Here is a 24,338-nt window from a genome sequence, read left to right on the forward strand (position 1 = left end):
TATACATTAATCTTTGTAATTTAAAAAAGATGTATGTTGTGAGAACATGTGTGTGGTATGTGATATGTACACAAAATATTCCTAGAATAATACAAAAGAAATTGTTAACAGAGGTTGATGTTTGGGACAGGGAACTAGAGGACTGGGACAAAGGCATTGGGCAATTGATGGACTAACTCTTTTGGGATCAAAAGCCCTGTGGTGTAAATACCACCATCATACATACCAAATTCTGTGGTGTAAATACCACCATCATGCGAATTTCAAACAAACAATGGTTTGACAACAGTAGGTTTCATTGAGCTGAACCAGTTTCAAAGCAGAGGAGCAGAAGAGTGGCCTACTTTCCACTGCAGACCGTTTGGTGCCATTTTAGTTTCTTATATTTGGATTGATCATTTAAAAGGTAACAATAAGCTTTTTCATTTAGAAAAATCATTGTGCTCAGGATGCTGTCTTCCTTTAGTCTCCAGAGATAGTCATTGCTCTCTTTGATGGTACGTATTCTGTTATCCTGTACTTGTTCAGTTTATGAACAAGTACAGGATAACTTGTTTATAAGCCATATTAGTACAGTCTGATACCAAATAACATGTAATATTTGTAGCTCTTGAAGCTCAGGGAAGGCAGCTGTATCCTTAGTAGAAAAAATAGCAGGAATTTCAGGCCAGGAAAGAATCACCCTCAAAGAGAAGCTGCTGGTGAGCCATAGAGCTTAGATGCAAAAACCAGCTTCCCTTCCACTGTACAGCAGGGTGGCTCTTCCACAGGTCAAGGTGTGGCCATGCCACATTGATGACACATTCTCTGTTTCAGGAGTCTGGCCTAGAGGGAGCTGGCTGTAGCAGAATTCCTCAGCATCCCTGCAGCTTAGTCAAGAGGGAGAAGAGATCCAGGCACTGTGAAGCCAAAAGATTCCTTTTCAGTTCACTCTAGAAGTCATTTTGAATCACCCCCAAGTCTGATTTTCATGATTGGGTTTAATGTGCTTCTGAGAATTTATACCTCAACTTTCTTCACTTTGCCAACTGCAACTTATTCAGTTTTCTGCTAAAAAACACTGCTAGTTTCCTGCCATAAGGTCAAATCTCACCTTGCCCGTCTTTACCAATTATCACACCTGTCATTTTAACTGTACAACATCTGTTGTTCCTGATCAGATGAGTGCAACGCCTGTCTCATTTAAAGGACTATTCCTAAAACCTCACACAGTGTCTCACACATCCTGGGCACTCAATGCATGTTGGCTGTGCAAATGAATTAATGAGTTACAGTGCACCATGATTAAACTCTCAAAATGAAATAGCCAGAGACACCCAATATTGGGAACATTTTATTTGGAAATATCTTGAGCATTATTTTATCTTCATGATTTCCATTAAGGCAGTAACATTCTTCCTTCCTGGAGGCAGATGGGGGAAAATCATCCAAGGCTATATGAAGTTCAGACTAAAGTCAAAGCCAACCACTTTGCATTCAGATGCAGCAGAAATACTGGTGATGAGCTAAAAGAAGCCATATATTGGCTTCCTGAGCCCACTGCCAAGGAATGGATCCAGGGCGATGCATTTCAATTGCTTTAAAAAATGGCTTAGGTTCCTTTACTTCCACCCCTAAAGAAGACTCCTCATTAATGAGCCCTTTTATCATGACAGAGGGTGTCTAGTGTTGGTTGACAATGTCCTGTTGCTTTTTAGCCTTCAGTAGGTTTTCATGGAAACTGCTTAATTTATTAGAGCTGTTCAAATTCATACCGTTCTTCTAGTTCTGTTTGGGAATTCTTTAAATGTCCAGTAAATTAGCTCTTCGTAAAGCAACTTGGGCGGTCCTTATCTTTGACATCTGGCTAGGTGTATGCATATGTGGGGCATGGATGCTATTCATTGGCACATGTTGCCCCTGGGGGTTTAGGGGTGGCAAAAAGCTTTTGTAGTACCAAAAAAAAAAAAAAAAGTAAACATTTCTAATATGGCTTGGTAGCAATCAGATATACTGATATCTAAGAGCAAATGAAAGCCAAGCAGGACTGCTTCCAAATGTGACCAGATATTTAGCCATACCACAGTAACAATCCATCTAACAAGCTGGGCTGAGTATATGGAAAGGCAGTGCCCTAGAGGAGAGATGCTTAGTGATAGCTCCGCTCTGTCCCCTGGTGGTTTTCTTCTCTATTACACTTCTTTGGATCCAACCTGCCAGAGTTAGGAATCTACCTGAGGGCACAGTGTACAAGATGTCAGATCTAGACAAGAGTCTAAATCCTAGCATTTGAAATAGAGTTTTTTACTGTCCAAAACAAAAACAAGTGACATTTGATATTTCCCTAGTTCTGAGGAAAGGCTCTAGTGGTAAGGCTTATTTCTGCAGGCTATCAGAGACTCTTGGGAGAAGAACAGCCTGGCTGATTTGTCAGAGGCTCCAAGTGGCCCAGAGACAAGGATGGCAGGACAAGTGGGCCATGGAACAGGCACAGTTTGGGGTGGAGGGGTGACAGATGGAGCAAAGTCACAGAGATAAGGTAGGAGAAAGGGACAGAAAGAGGCTTGTAACAGACCAAATGGCCTCTATTAGGACAGGTTGGATATTTTGCCTTTGAGGTCTTCGTCTTGAACAAAGAAAAAGGCAGCCACATTAAACAGGTTTGAAAGACTATGTCAAAATTAAGAACATTGCAGTTTCTATTCTTGACTAAGGGCAAAAGCAAGAAGGATGCCGGGAAAACAACTTCTTTTGGTTTTCTCTAGATTTTTAAAGCAGAAAAAAAAAAAAAAAGTCAAAAGATTGGATTTCCTGAAAAAAATAAAAAATAAAAATAAAAAATAAAAGAAGCTTTTCTTTGTTGTTATTAAATATAGGAGAGGCTACTTGGCTGTACAAATATGCACATTTGGAATTTTGTGCATTATCACCAAGGTGAAAACTCTGAATAGCTTGAATGGTCCTTGTGCATTCTGAGAGCACCCTGTGCTGGGCCCTCTGGACTGAGTGGGCCACCTTCCTGTCCCACTCACTGGTTTTACACTCTCTTCATCCCCTTCCCCATGAGGCAAGCAAACACTGTCATGACCATCTTGGGGTTCACTTCAACCAGGTCTTCTGGAAGGGCATACACTCTTGCTCCAATTTTTCGGGCCATAGAGATGGCATACCTAAAAGAGAGAAAAGAGGACAGATGAAGATCCGAGCAGCAAGGTATGAAGGGGACCCCTCAGGACAGAACTCAGCTGTGGAATCCCTGGACAGTCTCTTCAACCTGATGCGCCAATGCTTTTAACTCCTTTCCCCATTCCAATTCTTATCCATATATAGATGTTTGCATTTATGGTACTAGAGAATAGCCAGAGTTTTATATTCTATATTTTTCCACATAAAATTATCCCCAGGTACATTAGAATATTTTTGCTTTATTTACAGTCTTATAAAGATAATTTTATTAGTTGTAATCTGTTTTCAAATGTGCCCACACTACTAGTTGACAGTTCTTTCATTCATCTCATTTATTCTCTAATAACCTCTTACTATGGTCTACTCAAGAGATGTTTTTCCGACCCCTCCCTCCTTCTCTCCTAAAAAACTTTATTCTTACTTTATTGATCAAATTTAGAGCACTGGGTAGGAATAGTCCCATTTTTTCCTCCTTGTCCACCTCACAGTAATTTCTTCTATATTTATTATTAATGAAGTAAAATTAATTTTTCATTATAAAATGTACAGGGAAAATTGCTTCAAAATCCATAAATGAGCTTCAAAAAACATACAAACTTGCCACAATAACCATCATTCTTAGAATTTTGTGTAGTTCCTTCCAAACTACACAATATGATTTCATATTTTGTCCTTTCATGGAATGCTTAGGAGTCTGGGCTCTGAAGCACACAATGAATCACAGCAGCACAGCTCAAAAATTGAATGACCTTGGCAAATTTCTTAACCTAATCAAATTTCCCCCTTGACCATCTGGTCTCAAAAGCTTGTTACTTTTTTTTTTTTTAAATTTCTGAGTTTTTGCATGTGTTCTTTCATCTAGAATATTCTATCTCCTCCTATTCTCTATCTCCTTCTTACTTGCTCAGCTTAGATATTGTTTGTTCTAAAGAGCTTCAGTCCTTTCCTGTTCCCTCCATGGTATTCCATACTCCACCTTCTACACTATCCATCCCACTCTATTGCAACTGTAGTTTAATTATTAGTCTTCTCTCCATTAAATTATGCTAAATATCATCATTCTAGAACAGGTCCCTACTTTCCCCAATTGGGAATACAGAGAGGGCACTAGTGAAATTACAAAGCACTAAACACTTCCGAATTCCAGACCCATGTTATAGGTTCAACCATGTCCCTTCCCACCAAAATATAGATTGAAGTGCTAGATTCCAGTACTTCCTCCTATGACTTTACTTGCAAATAGGATGTCATTTTTGCAAATGTCATTAGTTAAGATGAGGTCATGCTGGTGGGGCCCCTAATCCAATATGGTGAGGGTCCTTATAAGAAGAGATACAGACACACAGAGAGTGCAGTCAGCCATGTGAAGTTAGAGACACACAGTGAAGATGGAGGCAGAGGCTGGTTATAGTCTACAAACCAGGGAACACCAGGGATTGCTGGCCATTACCAGAAGCTAGAAAAGAGGTACAGGACAGGCAATCTCCCTCAGAACCCTTAGTAGCAACCAGCCCTGCTGAGAGAGAAAGGGAGGATTTTATCAAAACCCTTGAGTATCAAAGTGACCTCCATTTGGGTCAAGGGAAGTGGGTGGTTCTTTCTTCTTAAATATGAACTATATACATCCTGGTCAGGGGGGTGCAACAGCATTCTACCCAGTATTTCAAACCCTCTGTAGCTTCTGCAGATTACAGACTTCTAGTTTCTATACCTGTGAAAGAATAGACCTCTGTTGTTTTAAGCCATGCAGTTTGTGTGGTACTTTGTCCTGACAGCCCTGGGAAACTATTATGACCTGCTTTGAAAAAGGCAGCTCTCTAGAGCAGAGAGTGCAGAGTTGCAGGCTTTGTGGCAACTACTCCAGCCTGTCAGCATAGCAGACAAGCAGTTATAGACAGTATGTAAACAAGTGAACCGTATTCCAATAAAACTTTATTTAGTAATGCAGACATAAGTCCACATCTGGCTCAGAGACCATAGTCTGCTGATCCTCATTCTAGAGAAATCATTTGGCAGGTGACATAAATGGTAAAGCATATGGAAGCTGTTCATTAGCTGATGAAGTACCTGGTCTTGAACTTTACCCCTGCTTGTACATATCCATGGATACTCATGAATGGGATATTTGCATCTGGAGCTTGCCAAGCATAGACTTTATGTGTGAAATCTGATATAGATTAAAATTAGAAAATTGGCTTATAAAACCATAGTCTTGCTTCTTCATTATAAGAAATTGTTTTTTGTCTAGTTCCCATTCTAATATGGGAAGTCATAAGCTTCTATTGTACCATATCTAAAATAATAATGATGAGATGAAAATAAATCATGAGAAGAAAAAGCATGAATAGTGCAAATAAAGTTATTTGCACAAAGGCACAAGCATTAGACTTTACAACTCTGTAGCTCTCCCTTGGATCCTACCCTCCTGATCTCAGGTTATTTACGTACTTCGCATTGTTGAGTTTCTCTTCATCATTCAGGTTTTCTGTTTTCAGGAGGTCATAATTAATTGAACCTGGTTGAATGGCATCGATGAGATCCAGAACAGGAAGACTTGTACTAATCTTCGGGTCCTACAGAGAGAGAAAGGGAGGGTTTTATCAAAATCCTTGCGTACCAAAGTGACTTCCATTTGGGTCAAGTGGGTGATTCTTTCTTCGTAAATATGAACTATATATACCCTGCTCGGGGAAGTGCCACAGCATTCTACCCAGTATTTCAAACCCTCTGTAGCTTCTGCAGAGGTATTAGTAACTTCTCAGAAAACCCACTGTCTGCCAACAGCAGACGTCATTCTCAAATAAGGAATGGAAGGAAGTTAGCAGAGTAGAGAGGAACACCAAGGTGGAAACGTGTCTCTGAACTACTGCTTTCAGTGGAGGAAGGAATGATTTTTCAAAAGAAACTGTCCAAAAGAAGACACTAAAGACACCAGAAAACCCTGCTTCATGTGGGACATCTCAGAAGAGTGGCAGGAATCCTGGCGAGGGTGCAGGTGGACAGGAGTGCCAGTGGAGGCTCCTCTCCTGGAGACTTCAGGGAAAAAGAACTATCGTTGCCAGGGAGACAACAACAGCAATGATGGTGACTAATATCTTTTGGTGCCTTTTCACTAACTAATTGTCACCAAGGTCTTAGAAGGATGTTGGCATCTAGTCTGTTCTTTTATTTGGCTCAAACTCCACCTCCACTTTTGCCTCCCATCTTCCCTCCCCTCTCCCCTTCTCCCTCCTCTACACTCCTTGACTTCCTTTCACCTGTCTATTAATTTATATTTGATTGGTTATTTATATTATTCTATCCTATCCTTCCCTCCCCCTTTCCTTTATCAAGTTTATATTTTTTAATTGACATGCTAAATTTTATGCATTTATTGTGTACACCATAGTGTTTAGAAATATATATATATACACACACACACACACACACACACACACACATACACACACACATACTGTAGAATGATTAAACTTCAGCTAACTAATTAACATTACAGAGTTATCATTTTATGGTGAGAAAATTTAATATCCATATTTTATATTTTTAGCTTTTTTTTTGGTACTAGGGAAGGAACCCAGGGCCTCATACATGCTAAGCATATGCTCTACTAACTGAGCTACATCCTCAGTCTCCCCACTTAATCTTAATTCACAAATAAGTAGAGGAGTTTCTGAGGCTAAGTGACTTGCTGGGAAATGGTAGAGTTGGGATTCAAACCGAAAATTCTGGCTTAAAATCTTGGGCTCTTGGAAACTGTATACATTTTGATGTTTGTGCCTAGAGCTGTGAATGAACCTCAGATGTGAGCACACAGAGATCTACACCAAATGTTCTCTGCTCTCCTGCTGTAATAGGGACCACAGACCAGGGGACCCATGAGTGCAGCTGAGTGTCACCATCTAAGCATGGTGAAGGCCAAGTACCTCTTACTTCAAGGGGCTGAATCCAAACAATTTCTAAGTAAGAAGGACACAGGACACTGCAAGATGCTAGTTCTCTAGCTTTGACCTTCATGTAAAGATAGAATAACATTTTTTTAATAACTATAATGAACCCATTATTACTCATGCATGGATAATAAAAGAAGCACTGCAGAATTTAAGTCAAGACAGACTCACAATCTAATTTCCAACATCAGCCTTGGCCTCTATCTCCCTAAAACTTTTTGGTGAAGAAGCACAAAGGAAAGCAATATGGAGAGATTCGGGTCTCTCCTTCTTCCTGCTTTCTGTTCACAGTTTTGTAAATTGGTAGATTACAAAGGACTGGGATTATTTCCACTGTGGTTAACCAAGAGTGGGTTGGCTCTATTCACAGTGGTGCTTGCCTATAATACCAATAGCTTGGGAGACTGAGGCAGGAGGATCTCAAGTTTGAAATCAGCCTCAGCAACTTAGTGAGACCCTGTCTCAATATAAAAAAAAATAATAAAAAAGGACTGGGGGTATAGCTTAGTGATAGATTGCCCTGAGTTAAACCCCAGTTTGGGGTATGAGGGGAGTGGGTTGGGTATTTTCTTAAGGGTTTCACTTAAAAGGAATGTGGGGCTAATTTAGCATTTCCTTTTGGTACACTGTGTAGCCCTGTTAACCTAATCAGTTCTGCAATGACTTAGTGAGAAGACAGGAGAAAATCAGATCAGAGAATTATAAAAAACAAAACAAAAAAATTTATCAAACACTCCTAAGAGTGAGCCCAATGGCTTACCAAGCCTCACCCCAACAGGAACACACCAGAAGCCACAGTGTAATTAACAGGCTGGAGTGTTGAGTGTTTTACAAGGAGAAGCATCTCTGTCTCCATGACTGGTCACTCAGACTGGGGCAGGGTGGCCACTATCTGAGCTCAGAGCAGATGGATGCTCCTGGGACAGCCATACCCAGATCTCTCTTCACCCTTTCTGGTGAGAAGAGACTTCCATTTTTTTTTTCATAATTTTTGGAGCAGAGGATTGATATCACAATGAACCGCCTCAGGCTCTGTCAATACAACTCTGAAGGGCTCCCTCCCTTCAATCCTGACCTTTAAAGTAGAAGAATATAGTTAATACGGATCAAGTGACCCGGTCCTTTGGGGAACAACCCTGCTAATGTATGAATCATGAGTTAAGAAATTTAATAAAATATAATTATATCATAATAAAAATAGGATTTGGATATAAATACACAATTTTTTGAAAACCATCACATGGGAGACCTTTTAGCATTTTATATTTCATCACTACATGAAAGTATCTCATGAAAGTAGGCACATTTTAAAAAAATATTATCATACTTTATGTTACTTTGAAAGAACAAGACCTAAAATGATGTGAAAAATGACTGCTTTTTAAAATTAATTATTATGGGAGAAAGTGAGGAGAAATTTGTCAGTGCAATGGACAATGAACATTAAAACAATAATGGGTAATTTAAGAAAAAGTAGAATGGGAGGGGAAGCCTCAAATCCTTAACACTGAAGGTCATTTAATATACAGTGAAAACAATAGAGATAAGCCTAGGTCTCAGGTGGCCTCTAACAGAAGATGAAAATTTTACCTTGAAACTAGAGATGGATGTACTTTTCCCGGCTTCCTTCAGTGTTTCATTCACCCAGCTGACAATAATGTCATCATTGACCTTCTGCCCACCACCGATTTCTTCAAGGATATTCAGTGTGTACCTGAATAAAATCAAGAATGATTTCTGGAGAGAAGTCACTAAAGAATTCAACAGGGTGAAATTCTCTTACTAGTTATATCATAGGAGATCCTCTAAACACCATTCCCTTGTAGGAAAAAAAAACAACAGAATATGTAATAACATAAGTTCCTTTTCGAATAATTTAAAATGTAAATGTATGGTTGTTAGAATGAACTACAAAGGAAATACTCCTTCTAAGCACTGTCTGTTGCTCTGGGCAGGAAGAGCAAGCAGAGGAGAAGAAAGGTGAAGAAAGAAAAAGGAAGTGAAGCATGTGACGTGTGTAAGAAATGACTCGATGTTAGAAAAGTCCCTGGAGCCAACGAAACAAAAGACAAATATAAAAGAATTTCTTATACCAGGTAAGTAGAAATGTCAGCCACACACTGACGGAAAGCAACCTCCAGCCCAAAGGTAAGAGTTACTTTAGATACATATTGTTTTTAGAACTGGTGTTCTTTTAGGGGAGACTTTTATTAAGGTGACATTTAATAAGAAGATGCTTCAAGCTCTTAAAACTCCATGGAGAGGGCAGAATCCCTAATTCTACTACTTTGGGAAAAGTAAGAAAACCCAGCATCATGCTAGGGACAGGTTTGCAGACCCCCAAAGTTCAGGCTTCCAAGGAGGGGGGTCATATTAGTCATGAAAGGCTTCAGGGCTAGGATTACTTGCTGTCCTCAAGTTGAAACCCAGGAAGCTTGTGATGAGTCACTCCTGGAGGGGCCTAAATGAGAACACCCTTCACTTGGTGGACTGGGATTTTCCATGACCCACTGTGTCTCTCCCTCCAGCTGCTGCTTTGATACAAAGTGCAATTTCTCTATGATTTTCTATATGGATTTTTTGAGTTGGACTCCACGAAAGAAGAGCAGTGTCCTGCTTCCTCTGGGTTAAAGCAGCTTCCATCCTTGTAAATGGGGAGAAAAAGTGGCCTCTGCAACTTTTCTTCACCAGAAAAATCACATTTACCAAACTGGCACTTACAGCTTCTCAGTGACACCCCCCAAGTTTCCCCAAATTGACAAACTCCTCCCCATTCTGATTTTGTTCATCACTGAATTTCCCTTCTAAAGTATCATTCTGTTCATGTCATTTGACGTCAAACTTCTTAGTGTGGCACACAAGCCTATTCAGAAGTAGTTTACTCTCCTTTTTCAGCACATCTGTGATTTTCTTCTTCCCTCACTCATCCCTATCTCTCCTTCTCTCTCCCTTTCTTTTATTTCAACTGGACAGAACTATCAGCAAGTACCTGACCACACCATGCATCATCCTGCTTCCTGCTTTCTGGACTCAGCTATGCTTGTTGCCTGGGATGCCCTTTACCACTATTGAATTTCTCATCCTTTGAATCATTCTCAGCTCAGCGCAAGCATCACTTTTCCAACCCATGCAAAGCACTAGTTATTATTATTACCCTTTCTTTAATTCCGTTTCTCAGAACTTTTGGTGGCGATAATGTTCATCATGTCCCCTTAGACAGGGTCCATGTACTCTGTGCACCATGATGTTTTCAGGGAACAGCAGAGTACCGTGGGCATCTAATAAACAGAAGCAAAGAGTGGTGGATGAAATAAATAGAGTGACTTTTTCCTGCTCTTCTTGTGGGAAAGCAAGAAGCCAATATAGATAAAAAATGCAGAGTTTGGGCCCAGAGAGGGGGCCAAAGTCCCAGGCATATTCTCAAAATATTCCTAGTTTGAAAAAGATCTTGCCTACTGGATCTTTTTGCCTACTGGGTGTGGAGTCACACATCTTTAATCCCAGCTATTCAGGAGGCTGAAGCAGGAGGATCGCAAGTTCAAGTCTAGCCTGGGCAACTTAGTAAGACCTTGTCACGAAAGAAAAAATTAAAAGGGTGGGAGAAGGGCTGGGATTGTGGCTCCGTGGTAGAGGCACTTGTCTCACATGCATGGGGCACTGGGTTCAAGCCTCAGCATCACATCAATAAATAAAATAAAGGTATTGTGTACGTCTACATTTAAAAATTTTTTAAAAGTGGGGGTGGAGAAGTAGCTCAGTGGTACAGCATTTGCCTTATATGTGCAAAGCCCTGATTTAAATCTACAGGAATAAAAAGAAAACAGCATTGCCTTTCGTCTGATCATAAAGAGTGTGTTTGGTGGCATAACTGTCCTCCTATTTCCTGATAGCTAGCATATGTGTTAAGTTATTAGCATTTACATAACAATTAAGAATTTCTGCCTAATGAGCTTCTCAATAAGAAACAGTAGGTAAGTGCTTGCTTCATTAATTTTTCTCTACATAGAACCTGGTGGAACAAACTAAATATAATCTTCTAGCAGTTTCCCTTGTTCAGGACTTAATTCTCTTTCCCCTCATCTGGAATTTCAACCCAGTTCTGCTGATACACTCAGGGAAACAGGAACCGAGTTTTCCACACATCTCTCGAGCTTAGGAACTAAATGGTAGTGAATAGAAGCCCACCTTTACACAAGTCTATCAGTGAAAATGAAAGGCCATCAAGGAACAGAGATCCTTATTGAGGGGCAGAGTATTGTGGAGGCCACTTATTGCATTTGGGGTTTAAAAACAGTCCTTCAAGGAGGTTTAGAGCTCTGGTGACTACAAAACAGTCTTTGCCACCTCAAGTGAAATGCAGAGGTTTACAATAGAATCCAATGGCCTCTTGTAAGTACAATGATAAAAACAAAGGGAGAGGAAAGCATAAAATTAGCCTGGAGTCTCGACCTTCGATAGTCCACTAAGCAATTACTCATTTAAATGTAGAATCAAAATGTAAGACAAGACAAATTTGGCCTGGGTCTACCTAGATTTTTCCTTGTGAGATAATTACCCTTGATTATCAAATGTGTCTGGGGGCAACTGTGCTATTAGACGGAACCCCACAGTCAAGATCTCAATAGCACTGGTGCTTGCAAAATGTGCTGTGCTGAAAAGCCTTTCATCAAAATGAAGGGGCATTGGGAGCCGAGCTCCAGCCAGTTCCTCATTCAACAAAAGAGGATTGATGAGGTGAGGATGCGAGGGGCCGGGGAGGGTGTGATTATTACTTGCTTGATTTCCTGCCTTCCAACATTTGTTTTATTTATCTAACATTTGGCACAGAGGGACCAAGCTCGTGTTTTGTTTGTCAAGGACCTATGCTGACTTCGCCACACACAGCCTGTTTGTGGGGAGCTCGGCTTGGGTCTCGCCATCATTGCCATCTGCCCGTGGCCTGTTACAGGTTTTTGTTTCCAAATTTATACACACACTATTTGCCAGCTGTCCAATCTGAGAACAGTCTCTGTGCCCAAATAAATGACCAAATTAGCACATCTGTGCAATCCCATGAAATAAATTTCAGCTAGAACTGGATGTAAATTTAACAGATCTGTTAATATGTGGCATGCAGAGGGGAAAAAAAAGAAAAGCAAGAAAGAAAAAAATCCCTTATGGTTCTATTTTCATAATTGCTAATCACTCTTTTCCTTCAATAAGAATGAACTTCTCTATTTCCTTTCTTAAATGTATAATTCTTATGTAGTAAACGCACCTGAGAAATATGATTTATTATCCAGGTGAAGGCTACAGCAGCAGACTAGACCTTATCATATATGTAAATGAGCCCTAAAGTAGGGCTTTGGGCCACATTCTTATAAAACTTTAGAACAAAGGTCATATTACAAAGTGGTTTTCAGATATTATGAACTTTAAAACAGAATAGTTTATCATTAAAAAGACAATATTAAAGATTATTTTATATTGTAACCCCCAGTGAATTTAAATGTTACACCTAAAAAGACTTTCACTTAGGTGCTTAAAGCAGTCAGTACCCAAAACCAGTTTATTAAAAATCAAAAACACATGTGAAAGACAATAAAACTAGTTTAAAGATAGTTTCTGGACATATCCTGGTGAGAAAGGCCCTTAGTAATTTTCAGTGATAGTCTAGAAATATTCAGTAAAATAGAAGAGTCAGTTGAAGTTTCTTTAACTCTAGAGTTTTCTGTGCAAGGGGGACCTTATAACATTTGCCCTCCATCATTAAGGAGACCCCTGTTTTGAAACGGCTAGCAGAATCCTATACTTGGTAAAACAAATGTGAATTAGGTAGTGAAACCTGTTATGGTCACTGCTGACTATTTTACATTATCTGGAAACAAAGGCACTGTCACAATGAGAACCATTCACAAATACTAGGATCTGTGGACAGTGGGACTAAAGTTTAAGCACCTTATGGACATGACAAACCTTGTCTTTGCCATGACTTTGTTAGACAGAAGATGATCTGACCCATGGTTGCTGGGACTTCCTTCCAAGTAGAAAAATAAATCAAGTCATGCTAACATAGGTTCTAGTTGAAAGATGTAAGACTCTGGCTGTCCAGAGCTATCAGTGTAACAGGAAAGAGTGAAACATTTAAAAATAAATGGTTTCATACTTACACAGTTATCTAAAATTCTTCTCTTCTCAGACTCATGATTTCATACCAGAAAGTTTATTTTTCTTATTATCTAGTTTATATATCTTATGCTATTTTACAGTTATTTAACAAGGATCATCATTCTCACATTAGTCAAGTTTATATTCAGCTTAAAAGGTATCCAAAGTTCTATTAAATAATATGTCTATTAAAGAATTTCACAGAGATAATCTTAGAGAACTTTAACATTGTCTATTAGAGGGACTTGTGAGAGTAAGAAGGCCAGACCTAAACACTTAATACACAATGAAAAGCATATGAAATAATGTTGAGAGAGAGAGAGAGAGAGAGAGAGAGAGAGAGAGAGAGAGATATTACTAAATGTGAAGACATAGGAATACATATTATCTGCAATGAAAAAATAAACATGGAAGACATAATTGAAGAGAAGTAAGTTCAGGGACAACTTCAAATAATCAAATATACATGGACTTGGAGTCTCCCCAAACAAGGTTACTGAATATAAAAGACGTATTTCAACAAATGAAAGCCAAAATTTTTCAAAATTTGATGGAAAGTTTAAACCCACAGGTCAAATAAACCTAACCAAACCTCAAGCACAAGAAAGAACATTATACATCATAATTAAATGGCTTAAAACTTATAATAAGGAGAAATCTTAAAAATAGCCAGAAAAGAAAAGACATACTACATACAGAGGAACAAAGATAAGAAGGACAAGAGATTTCCTTTTCGCTGGAAATCATGCAGGCAAGAAGACAGTGAAGACTATTTAAAAGTATGGAAAAGAAAAGAAAACCGTATCAACCTAGATTCTACATTCAGAGAAAAATCTTTGAAAAATAAAAATGAAGTTGAGACTTTTTCTCACATGTAGAAGTTGAAAGAATTTATCATCAGCAGTCCAGTGTTATTAGAAAAGTTTCAAATAGAAGGAAAATACAGTAGGTGGAAATCTGGATCTACACAATGGAAGAAAGAACATAAGAAATAGTAAATGTGTAGGTAAATACACTAACTTTCCACTTGTTTTTAAATATCCTTCAAAGGTAATTGACCGTTACTTGCTCAAACCAGTAAAAAGTAAAAGGACTGAAAAAGATATGCCTTGCTAACATCGAATCAAGAGAAAGTAGTAGTAGGTCTATTAATATTAGAAAAACTAAATTTCAGAGAAAAGAATATCACTAGGCATAAAAAGTGTCACTCTATGACTCACTAAGACAAAACAATAATCTAAAATGTTTTTAAACCTAATAACAGATTTTTACAGTATTGGAAACAAAAACTGATTGAACTGAAGAAAGAAAAAAAATTTCAGGAAAATAAAAAATACTTGTTTGGTTTTTATACTTAGCTTAAAACATAGTTTAACTGAATTAAATCACAGTCCTAAAAATTTCCTCGTAAATTTCCAGGTAAATAATTTGTTCAATAAAAAGTTATTCTCATGAGTTACATTACCTTCTCATTAGCTGCCAAACCAAGGCCAGTGTTAGAGTCCGGTTTCCTTCATTGAGATCTTGTCCACCAATGCCAACCAGAGAAAACTTAGCTTGATTCTTCCCCAATTCCACTGCATAATTACAATTCTCAAGCTATTGAAGAGCAAGGAGGAAAATATTTAATATCATCACCTTGATTATAATGAACACCAGATAAAATAAGAAAAATAAAGACACAAATGAAATAAATAAGATCAGACTCAATGATTCCTCAAGTCTCGAGTGGTTCTAAAATTCTAGGATTCTAAACGAGTTAAAGAATTTTCCATCTTTTCTTATTTAGAAACACTTCATTTCCATCAAAAATATTCGCAGTATACTTTTAAGTGCAAAACTAAAATTAATTATTATGAACATTTTGTGGCCATATATATATATATATATATATATATATATATATATTTTTTTTTTTTTTTTCTTGGTACCAGGGGTTGAACTCAGGGGCACTTGGCCACTGAGTCACATCCCCAGCCCTATTTTATGTTTTATTTAGAGACAGGGTCTCACTGAGTTGCTTAGGGCCTCGCTTTTGCTGAGGCTGGCTTTGAACTCACAATCCTCCTGCCTCAGCCTCCTGAACTGCTGGGATTATAGGTGTGCACCACTGCACCTGGCCATAATATTTTTAAAATAGGTAAATTCAGACTTGGAAAATCTGGATTCTCCATCCTGTGTTCATATAGTAGATAGACATATAGGGCAAATATTCCTGTAGCTACCCATGGTTTATTAAGAGTCATCAAGAGGAGAAATGGTAAGACATGGTTCTGCCAACCCTGTTGTTACAAAATAACGTTCCCACTGTGTTGACAGTAGACAAACTATTTGTACTAGTCAAGCTGTCAGTACAAAGCTCCAGTTTTTTAGAAAATTAGAATGAGGATCCTGCTGGGGAAGAAAACCCTGTGGCTCTGCTTGCTCTAATTATCTTAATTAGAATTTTTACATGATAATGTTTAAAGACATCCAACATAGAATTATAAATAAGCCATCAACTGAAATAATGGACTTGCTTTAATAAAACTATTCAAATTTCTGATTGCTGTGGTATAATTTAATCCCTGGATAAACATTACTTATCTAAGTTTGGCATACTGATAAAGTATTCACAAAGAGCGTATGCAGACTTATGACTTTGTCTGCCTACAGGAATATCAGAACGGTCATTGTTTACCTTCTTCATGTTGCCCCCCAGTTTGGGGTATGGTGGTTTGTTTACTCTGTTCCAGTCAACAGGGACTTTAATCTTTTCATAGAGCTGGAAGATGACCAGGGCATCTGATAAGTCACTGAATAAAACAAACACAGAAGGAGAATACTTAGGTATCCAACATTTTATTCAGGGCCTATACTGGACCAGGTACTTCCTTATATCTTAGCTCCAGGAACATTCACAATAATCCTGTGATACCCAAAGGACTTAAAAACAGCATACTACAGGGACACAGCCACATCAATGTTTATAGCAGCACAATTCACAATAGCTAAACTGTGGAGCCAACCTAGATGCCCTTAAATAGATGAATGGATTTTTAAAATGTGGCATACATACACAATGGGATATTACTCAGCAATAAAAGAGAATAAAATCATGGAATCTGCAGGTAAATGGATAGAGATGGAGAAGATAATGCTAAGTGAAGTTAGCCAATCCCCAAAAAACAAATGCTGAATGTTTTCATTGTTATAAGGAGGCTGATTCATAGTGGGATAGGGAGAAAGAGCATGGGAGGAATAGATGAACTCTAGATTGGCCAGAGGGTTGGGAAGGGAAGGGAGGGGGCATGTGGTAATTAATGATGGTGGAATGTAATGATCATTATTTTCCAAAGTACATGTATGGAGACACTAATTAAAGTCCCTGTTGACTAATTGGTGGGAATATACTTTGTATACAATCAGAGATATGAAAAATTGTGCTCTATATATGTAATAAGAATTGTAATGCATTCTGCTGTCATATATAAAATAAATAAATAAATAAACCAAAAATTTTTAAAAATGAAGAAAAAAGAGTAACTCCATCTTTAGAGGTGAAAAAAGTGTGACTCAGAGAAACGGAGTCCTGTCCCCAGGTGCAACCAGCTGTGCCCCTTCAGCAGACATGCACGCTGCCTCCAGGAAGATAAGCAAGGCTTAACAACAGCACAGGAGACTCTTAACTGCAAACCTAGCCCTCATTGCTTTGCCTGATCGTGAGAAGAACATAGGCTTTGACACACAGTAAATCTGTCTTACTGAGATATAATTCTTCTACTAAACACACCATAAGGTTGGTGCACAGAGGTGAGTTTCTCAGCTGAACACCCAACACCTGCAGCTCATTATGGCACTCCCCACCTCCTTATCCAGGTTCATGCATTCTGTGAAAAGAATGTGCACCATAGTGGAACTGGAACCCTGTTTTCTTCACGGTCTCTACATCTCACATTAGGGATGAGTTCCCAAACGTTCTTACCTGTATAAATGATTGACACGAGGGTTAACACCCAGGGAGTTCATCCAGTTTCTAAATGTCCGCTCTTCCCTGGTCTCACCTAGATTAATGAAGACTTATTATCTTTATGCCTGTCAGCCATTTTTATTACCCAAGTTTAACCAATAAAAACTGAAGGTAAAATAAAAATTAAAATAGACCCTATTGGATTTGGATGAGCATTCCTATTCTGTGTTAATTTCCCCCTATTTCAATTCAATAAGAATTTCCATCGCACCTATTAGTGGTGTGCAAGATTCTGTGTAGCGTAACTATTCTGAGTTGGCTCATGAAGACTTGACATTCTTGTAGGAAAAACAAGATTCTTGGCCATTAAACAGAGAGTTATAAAACTCACACAGGAGGCAGGTGTATTTGCTCTTTGGGTTGAGATGTGGCAAAAATAGTATGGGCTAAGTTTAGAGGGGTGAAATTTGAGTTTTACTTTCTGGGTTAATAAAAGAGAGTAATGAGTTAACAGCAGAGCATTTGGGGGGATGGTAAGAGGTGGAAGTAGGAATGAGTATAAATATGAACATAACGGGAGCAATAGACAAGGTCTCTGTTGAGAATGAGCATGATTTGTTGGGGGTCTGTGAAGTACCAGCACACAGAGACAAGGCTGTCTAAATACTGGAACCAGAATTGGAGATCTCTGAATGTCAGGCAGCAGATTTGGGTTGATATATTAGACAGTGTCAGTCATTATGGGCTCTTTTTTAAATTACTATAATACATTCTCAAGCAAGGCAGAGATATAATGAAATCTGTGCTGGATTGTGCCTGGCAGCAGTGTGCAGAATTACTAAGAGGTGATATGCATTTAAATTACATATGCACTAGTGTGTGAGGCACATTCAAGTGTTTGATGAATGGCTGAATCGAGTGCCCTAAGTTCTATTAAAATAATTGGTGTATGAGGTAATATTTGTCCAAAAGAACAGAAAGGAAAAATAACAATCTAGAAGGTATTCCAAATGAAGAATTGTTGGTATTTGTTGACTTAATAGATTTAGGGATAAAGGAGATGAAGATATCATAGTGGAACCCAAGGTCTTCAGTTTCAGAGACTAAAGAAAAACAAGTGGTATGACTAATAGAAATGGAGAATTTTTAAAGATGGGAACAGATGGGATGGGAGGTGGGGTGGAAAGCCAATGGGGGAGGGGACAGGAGAAGGGATCGTTTGTTTTGTATATGATTCATGTCAAAAGATAGTGAGGGACCCAGATAGTGAAATCCTAGGGGCAGCTGGAAATGGGTGATTGGTGGGCTTGATATATAGACTTGAGATCAACAAATATATAGACTCCTGACCATGGGATAACAAATGGTGCAAACACAGCAGTATTAGATACAGACTCTTTCCAGCTAGGGGAGCGCACTGTGGAAAAGGATCCACCAATACTTTAAATCTGTATTGCCTTGCTTGGTGACATTCATTTAATATTAATTTTGACTTTGTTTCTTGTTTCAATAATGGGGCTAGTTCATGATGTATAAAATAAGGATAAGTAAACATCTCTGGCACTTTTTAAAAATACATATATATATATATATATATATATATATATATATATATATTTTAGTTGTAGTTGGACATAATACCTTTATTTTATTTATTTATTTTTATGTGGTGCTGAGAATTGAACCCAGCACCTTGCACGTGCTAGGCGAGTGCTCTACTGCTGAGCCACAACCCCAGCCCCATCTCTGGCACTTTTAGCTGGTAGAAGTTAACTAAAACCAGGTGCTTTTTGTCCAGTCTTAGGATACTAAACCTGCAAGATACAACTGTCAGGATTCTGCCCCAAACTACTGTTCTGTGCTGCTAATAATCCAAATAAAAGAAATAAAATGAAAACAGTTTATCCTGATATAAATTAAATATCATTTTTATATATTTGAGTGGTAGCTATTTCTTGTTTCTAGGAATTAACATAGTCTATTAAGAACATAAATTAGGTTTTTGGAGCTCAGGATTGATTTCATCCAATAGTTAAATGCATTGTCTTCCCTGAAACACTTAATTCTGATAATGGATGAAACCTGAATATAATGGATGTGAAATGATCGAAATGATCGTATTTGATTATTCCTGCTTGGCTATAATTGACTTGATTAATTTATTCTATTTGATGTAATCAGAGAATTGATGTGCTGTTTGCAGGAGTGGGGGATTTTTTATCTTCTTCGGAGGTGATTCTGAGTTGCCACCGCATTAGATTCTGGAGCATTTCCCCAAATATCTTAAGCAACTGGTTTATAGTTACCTTCGAGAGCACCCCAGTCGATGTCCTGGTTCTCTGGTTTGTGCAAGGCAGGGTATCTATTAAAGAGGTTGGCTATAAAGGCCAAGTTCAACTTGGGGTTCCCTCGGACAACATCTGTGGCTGTGACAAACTGCCGGCAGCCCAGCCTTTCTGCTTGTTGCAGCATGCATTCTGCCCTCTGGATGTCATCCTTCTCCTGCAATGAAAAAGGACATCTCAAGGCTGGGTCAAGACTCCCCATGCACAATGTGGATGTGTATAAGGTGAAAAAGAAATGGGAATTCCACTGAAAATTCTTAATGTGTCTCCAATAGATGCACAGCAACAACACATTATTACTTACATGTACTTGCACTCAAATCAGAAAGTCCCAAGTAAAAAGTCAGAAATAGTCAATTGAGACTTCTCATCTCTATCTAGAGCCATTTCAGATGAATGGTAGGTTGCTCTGTTTTTAAAGAAATTCAGTGGATTTTTGAAATCTTACTGTTTGAGTTGATCTTAATTATTTTAAGTCATCAAGCTTCCTTTTTATTACATTCTGGCATAGACTTCTTGAGTTTTTGTCTATTTATAAAGTTTATTAAATAATAATTTGTATTCCTGTTTCTATAGATACTTACTACTGTCAATAAGAATACCTGATTTCCCACACTGAGTTGGTATACCCAAACAAAATAAATATCAGCTAATAAGAGTGAACTGTGTATTATCACTGAAAAATTTAGGACATATGTTTGGCTCTTGAAGATTGAGAACCACTAATTTCACATGCCCAAATAACTATAGAGCATCTTCAGTCATTTGTAAGCAGTCTTAAGGCTAAAATTTTTTGAAATATGGTCTACTTCTCATAAACTCTAAGAAAGCACCAATTTTTAGAAACAGAACTTTTGAATTATTTCTTAGGTTGATGACAATAGCCTTCTGTGAGTTTTACTTCTTATTTGCTTTTATTTTATTTCTCATTCAGGAATGAGTTGACTTTGATATTAATTCACTGAATTTAATTTCAGTGATATCAAACAAAGCCCACAAATGGACAAGGCCACTTCTCAAGGTCAGTATTACTAAAAGTGGTGGCAAAACTGAAGGACTTGCTCCTAATCATTACCCCATGTATTTAGGCATTGAAACACCACACCGCACCCCACACACGTTATACTTATTATGTGTCAACAGAAAATAAAATAAAACTAAATGGGTGAGGAGAGCTAACACTTTAACATACAGAACTGTGTTGGTGTTTAAAGCCTGTGGGATGAAGGACATATAAAGAAGTCCAGCATTTCATTAATATTTGTTTCTTTCTTTAATGTTTTATTTGTAAATTCAGTTTTCCACAATTATTAATGAAAACTGTCAACAGTTTTTAATAATTTAATAGGGATTTAAGCAGGACTCCAGAGCAGGGGTCATGCAGAGAGCAATGGAGTAACCAAGGTAAACACAGTGTCTGTTGTCTTACCCTTAGTCCTGACATGTCAATAACGACAGCAGGGATACCTTCTTCATCTCCTTTGGGAGCCACCTGCTCAAGCAGGTGGTAATAAGCTTTTGAATCCTGTGAAAAATTAAGAAATTACGATATCAAAACAGCACAGCTAATTACATACTTAGCTCTACAATGATTTCCCCAAAGCAAACATTTTATTTCTTATTACACTGTCATTCAGGAATGTCACTTAATTACCAAAGCTAGAAACATTTACTAATTTGAATATTTTATTTGGTTGCATATTGCATTTGCTTCCCTTTTTAAAGGAGTTTAACAATTAAAAATACAGGACATACACAAAAGGCAACCCAAAGGAGCAGATTTTTTTTGGTCATCCATAGGGGAGAAAAACAACTTATTTATGCGTATTAAATTGTATACAGGAAAATATATATACCTTTATATTGCTGTAGAAGTCAGTCAGCTAAAGTTTAATTAAAAAAAAAAAGTGACAGAAAAAGGAAGCAGAAGTTTAAAGCAGAGTTTAAAAATACATTTAAATGGACAATCAGCAAAAGAAAAATAAAGATTTCAAAGACAGAAGGTTGAAGCATTAACAAGAAGTCTTTTTGTAAAAGGAGAAATATTATAATGACAAGTACAATCAGTGTTTCTTTAGAAACCAGAAAAATGGTTAAACTTAGTTATAACAGATGGCATATAGGCAATAAATTCTCAAGTTTTCTTAGATTCTGGAATATGCTTATTGACACAGAATTCTCAGACTCATAGTCTTAAAAATACAAATTTATTCTCAGTCAATGAAAGCATACAGAATTTCAAGTAATAAAATCATTTAATAGCATCTTAATTTTTCTTAAAAACTGGAAAACCAGGTGCTAAACATTTTGAAAACTGGGTGGGTCTGGGCAGAGCAGATGTATGCTCACCACGTAGACATTAGAAAAGTGAGAACGGGAAGTTGGGAGCCACTGATGTCGCACCTGGGGAAACGGTTTTCATCTCCTTTCTTTCTACCTTCCCCTCCTCTTATTTTTCTCTATTTTGAAGTCAGTGAAAGTTCCATGCAGGTGGTAGGCACCCCTAAAATCTGCCTGCCAGATGTTACATCTTTTTCACTTTGCCTTTCTCACTCCCCTACTCTGTTCTTGCTAATTTAATGCAATTTGAAGACACCTCCTGGAAGCTGCTGGCTCCTCAGACACACCCTGCAGCACAGGCCTCTGCTGCTCCCTGGGAATGAGCACGACCCTGTAAAGTGCTCAGCCTGCCAGTTCCTGTCTCAGACAGACACTTCCCAAAGTTCAAAATGGTTACTTTTCTGAAGAGCACAGCTTTTTTTCGTGCTAGGAAATCTGGTAAATTTATGGCTGCAATAAAGCAGCTTAACTTTGCTTGAAATGTTTTGCAACCATCAAAGGGCTTCACTATTGATCACAAAGGGAGCTGAGGTCCAGTGCCAGCTAAACCCCATTTCGGTGGCTATTGCTAGAAGAATGTTGATAATCAGTGGAAGTTATAAGGTTAGAAGAGTGAACTGGGCTTAGATACTAAGGAATGAGGACCTTTCCACCCACAAAGCTTTGCACTAGCCCTGTGTCTGGTGGACCCTGAGTGCCAGGCACCATTGAGTTTGTGTGGTGAAGCAGCCAGAACCAGTAACTAAAGAATTATAGGCCTGGTGGACTCTTGCCAGGTCACATGACCTTTCCTTTGCTCTCTATTTGGAGGAAACTTTTTTAACTTTTGAGAAAGTGGATACTGAAATACCTCCTTGTGTTGCATCTCAGCATCTCACACCAGTTCCTATGGGAGTTGTTTTCTGCTCATCCTGAAATGCTCCTTAAGTGCGTCCTACCTTGGTCCCTCTGTCATTGCCGCCAACAGCTGTCTCTTCTCACCTGGTCATGGAACTTTTCGTAAACTTGCACACCTCCCCAGCCTTTCCCCTTGAGGACTCCTTATCTCAGTTTCCTTATTTGTAAAATGAGAGAATAATAATCCTGATCTCAGGGCTAGTGGTGAGGATTAAGTGAGTCAATGCATGCACACAGCAGTTAGACCCATGCCTGGTGTGTAGGAGACACCATGTTTGCTACTAGTAGTCGAATGAGAAGGGTCAACCTGGTGTAATGTTAAAGGGAGTCCCCCTCAGGTGCTCCCGTTTATGACGCCAGAGCCATTTTAGAGTCCTATGTATACTCTCTTTACCTAAAAAAGGGTCTCATCTCTTGCCTGGCACTCTCCTACCCTTGTCCCTCTATTTCCTGATACTGAAACTCCAAGCCAGACTCATCTTCCTTGCATACTATGCCAGGATTCTGGATAGATGTGAGTGTGGCCCAGAATTAGAGATACCCTCTGAAGGACAGTGAGTGGCTCCAAAAAAAGACCAGATGAACCTTAGAGTTCTGAAGACAGGGGGCCCAGCATCTGTCTCTCCTCCACCGATGCCCAAAACACCCTTTACTGCAGGAGTTAGTGATGCTCAGATAACACTGTCCCTACCTTGATGTCAGTGCTGAAGTTGCTGATTTTATTGCAGCCTGCATTTTCCAGGTGGTAATTAGCCCACCTCAGAAGGAGATCTTCAGGGGAGAGCTTCATCAAATCTTCCAGGCTCTCCCCTTCTCTCAAAAGAGCAATCAGGGCTGAGAGGCACACACACACAAATGAACAAAAATAAATACAGGGCGTGTTTAAGGGGATTCATTGTAATTCTCATGGATCCCTGCTGGAAAGTCAGAGAGCTGCATTATCTTTCTGGTGCACAGGTTCTTACAGCCTCTCTCATTGAATAGATACTATTATGTCTCAAAGGAGGTGTGTGCTATTGCAGCTTACTCATTATCCCCATTTTTCATGTGGAGAAGACAAGGCACCAGAGAATCTCAAGGCTACATCTGAGAACACAGGGGCTGAGTCACAAAAATAACCAAGAACATTGGCTTGGGATGCGCGGCTGCCTCTATCAGACCACATTTCACCATTTGACAACCATTTTGCTTTTAAGAGATCAATTTTGTGATAATGACAATGTTCTCCTGTCTATTACCATAAGTATTTTGTATTTCAAATGCTTACCTGCATAATTATAGCAATCTGACAATGTAATCAATTCTCCTCTGTTTCCCCAGATGAATAAATCGTTTTTGCTCAATTAGGTTTAAATTTAGCTGATTTGAACTTGAAAAATCAATATTATTTCTCATGGGGTTTAATATTTCTATCTGCTTTTTTTGTCTCTTTACATTATGTCTAATTTATTGGTTTCAAGGTGATTTCTCAGGGTTCTTTATTGGTTATTTTGATTTACACAAAATGATTAAAAAATTCTTTACAACTGAAGATTAGAATTTGGGTAT

The 24,338-nt window shown here is 38.5% G+C and overlaps 1 protein-coding gene across 1 annotated transcript in view; it reads right to left on the minus strand.

The window, feature by feature from the left end:
- Positions 1-1,320: 1,320 nt before the first annotated feature.
- Lcp1 (lymphocyte cytosolic protein 1) overlaps positions 1,321-24,338 on the minus strand; it is a 53,969-nt gene continuing 30,951 nt past the window's right edge. The window contains exons 8-16 of the mRNA XM_076871957.1: positions 23,482-23,624; positions 20,983-21,078; positions 19,515-19,710; positions 17,224-17,302; positions 15,940-16,054; positions 14,725-14,858; positions 8,703-8,826; positions 5,614-5,738; positions 1,321-3,149 (exon numbers count right to left, since the gene is read on the minus strand). Of these exons, the coding sequence (XP_076728072.1) occupies positions 3,017-3,149; positions 5,614-5,738; positions 8,703-8,826; positions 14,725-14,858; positions 15,940-16,054; positions 17,224-17,302; positions 19,515-19,710; positions 20,983-21,078; positions 23,482-23,624 (1,145 nt within the window). The 3' untranslated portion in view covers positions 1,321-3,016. The remainder of the gene's footprint in view (positions 3,150-5,613; positions 5,739-8,702; positions 8,827-14,724; positions 14,859-15,939; positions 16,055-17,223; positions 17,303-19,514; positions 19,711-20,982; positions 21,079-23,481; positions 23,625-24,338) is intronic.

This window comes from Callospermophilus lateralis, chromosome 12 (assembly GCF_048772815.1).
Source record: "Callospermophilus lateralis isolate mCalLat2 chromosome 12, mCalLat2.hap1, whole genome shotgun sequence".
In the NCBI taxonomy this organism is placed as follows: domain Eukaryota; kingdom Metazoa; phylum Chordata; class Mammalia; order Rodentia; family Sciuridae; genus Callospermophilus; species Callospermophilus lateralis.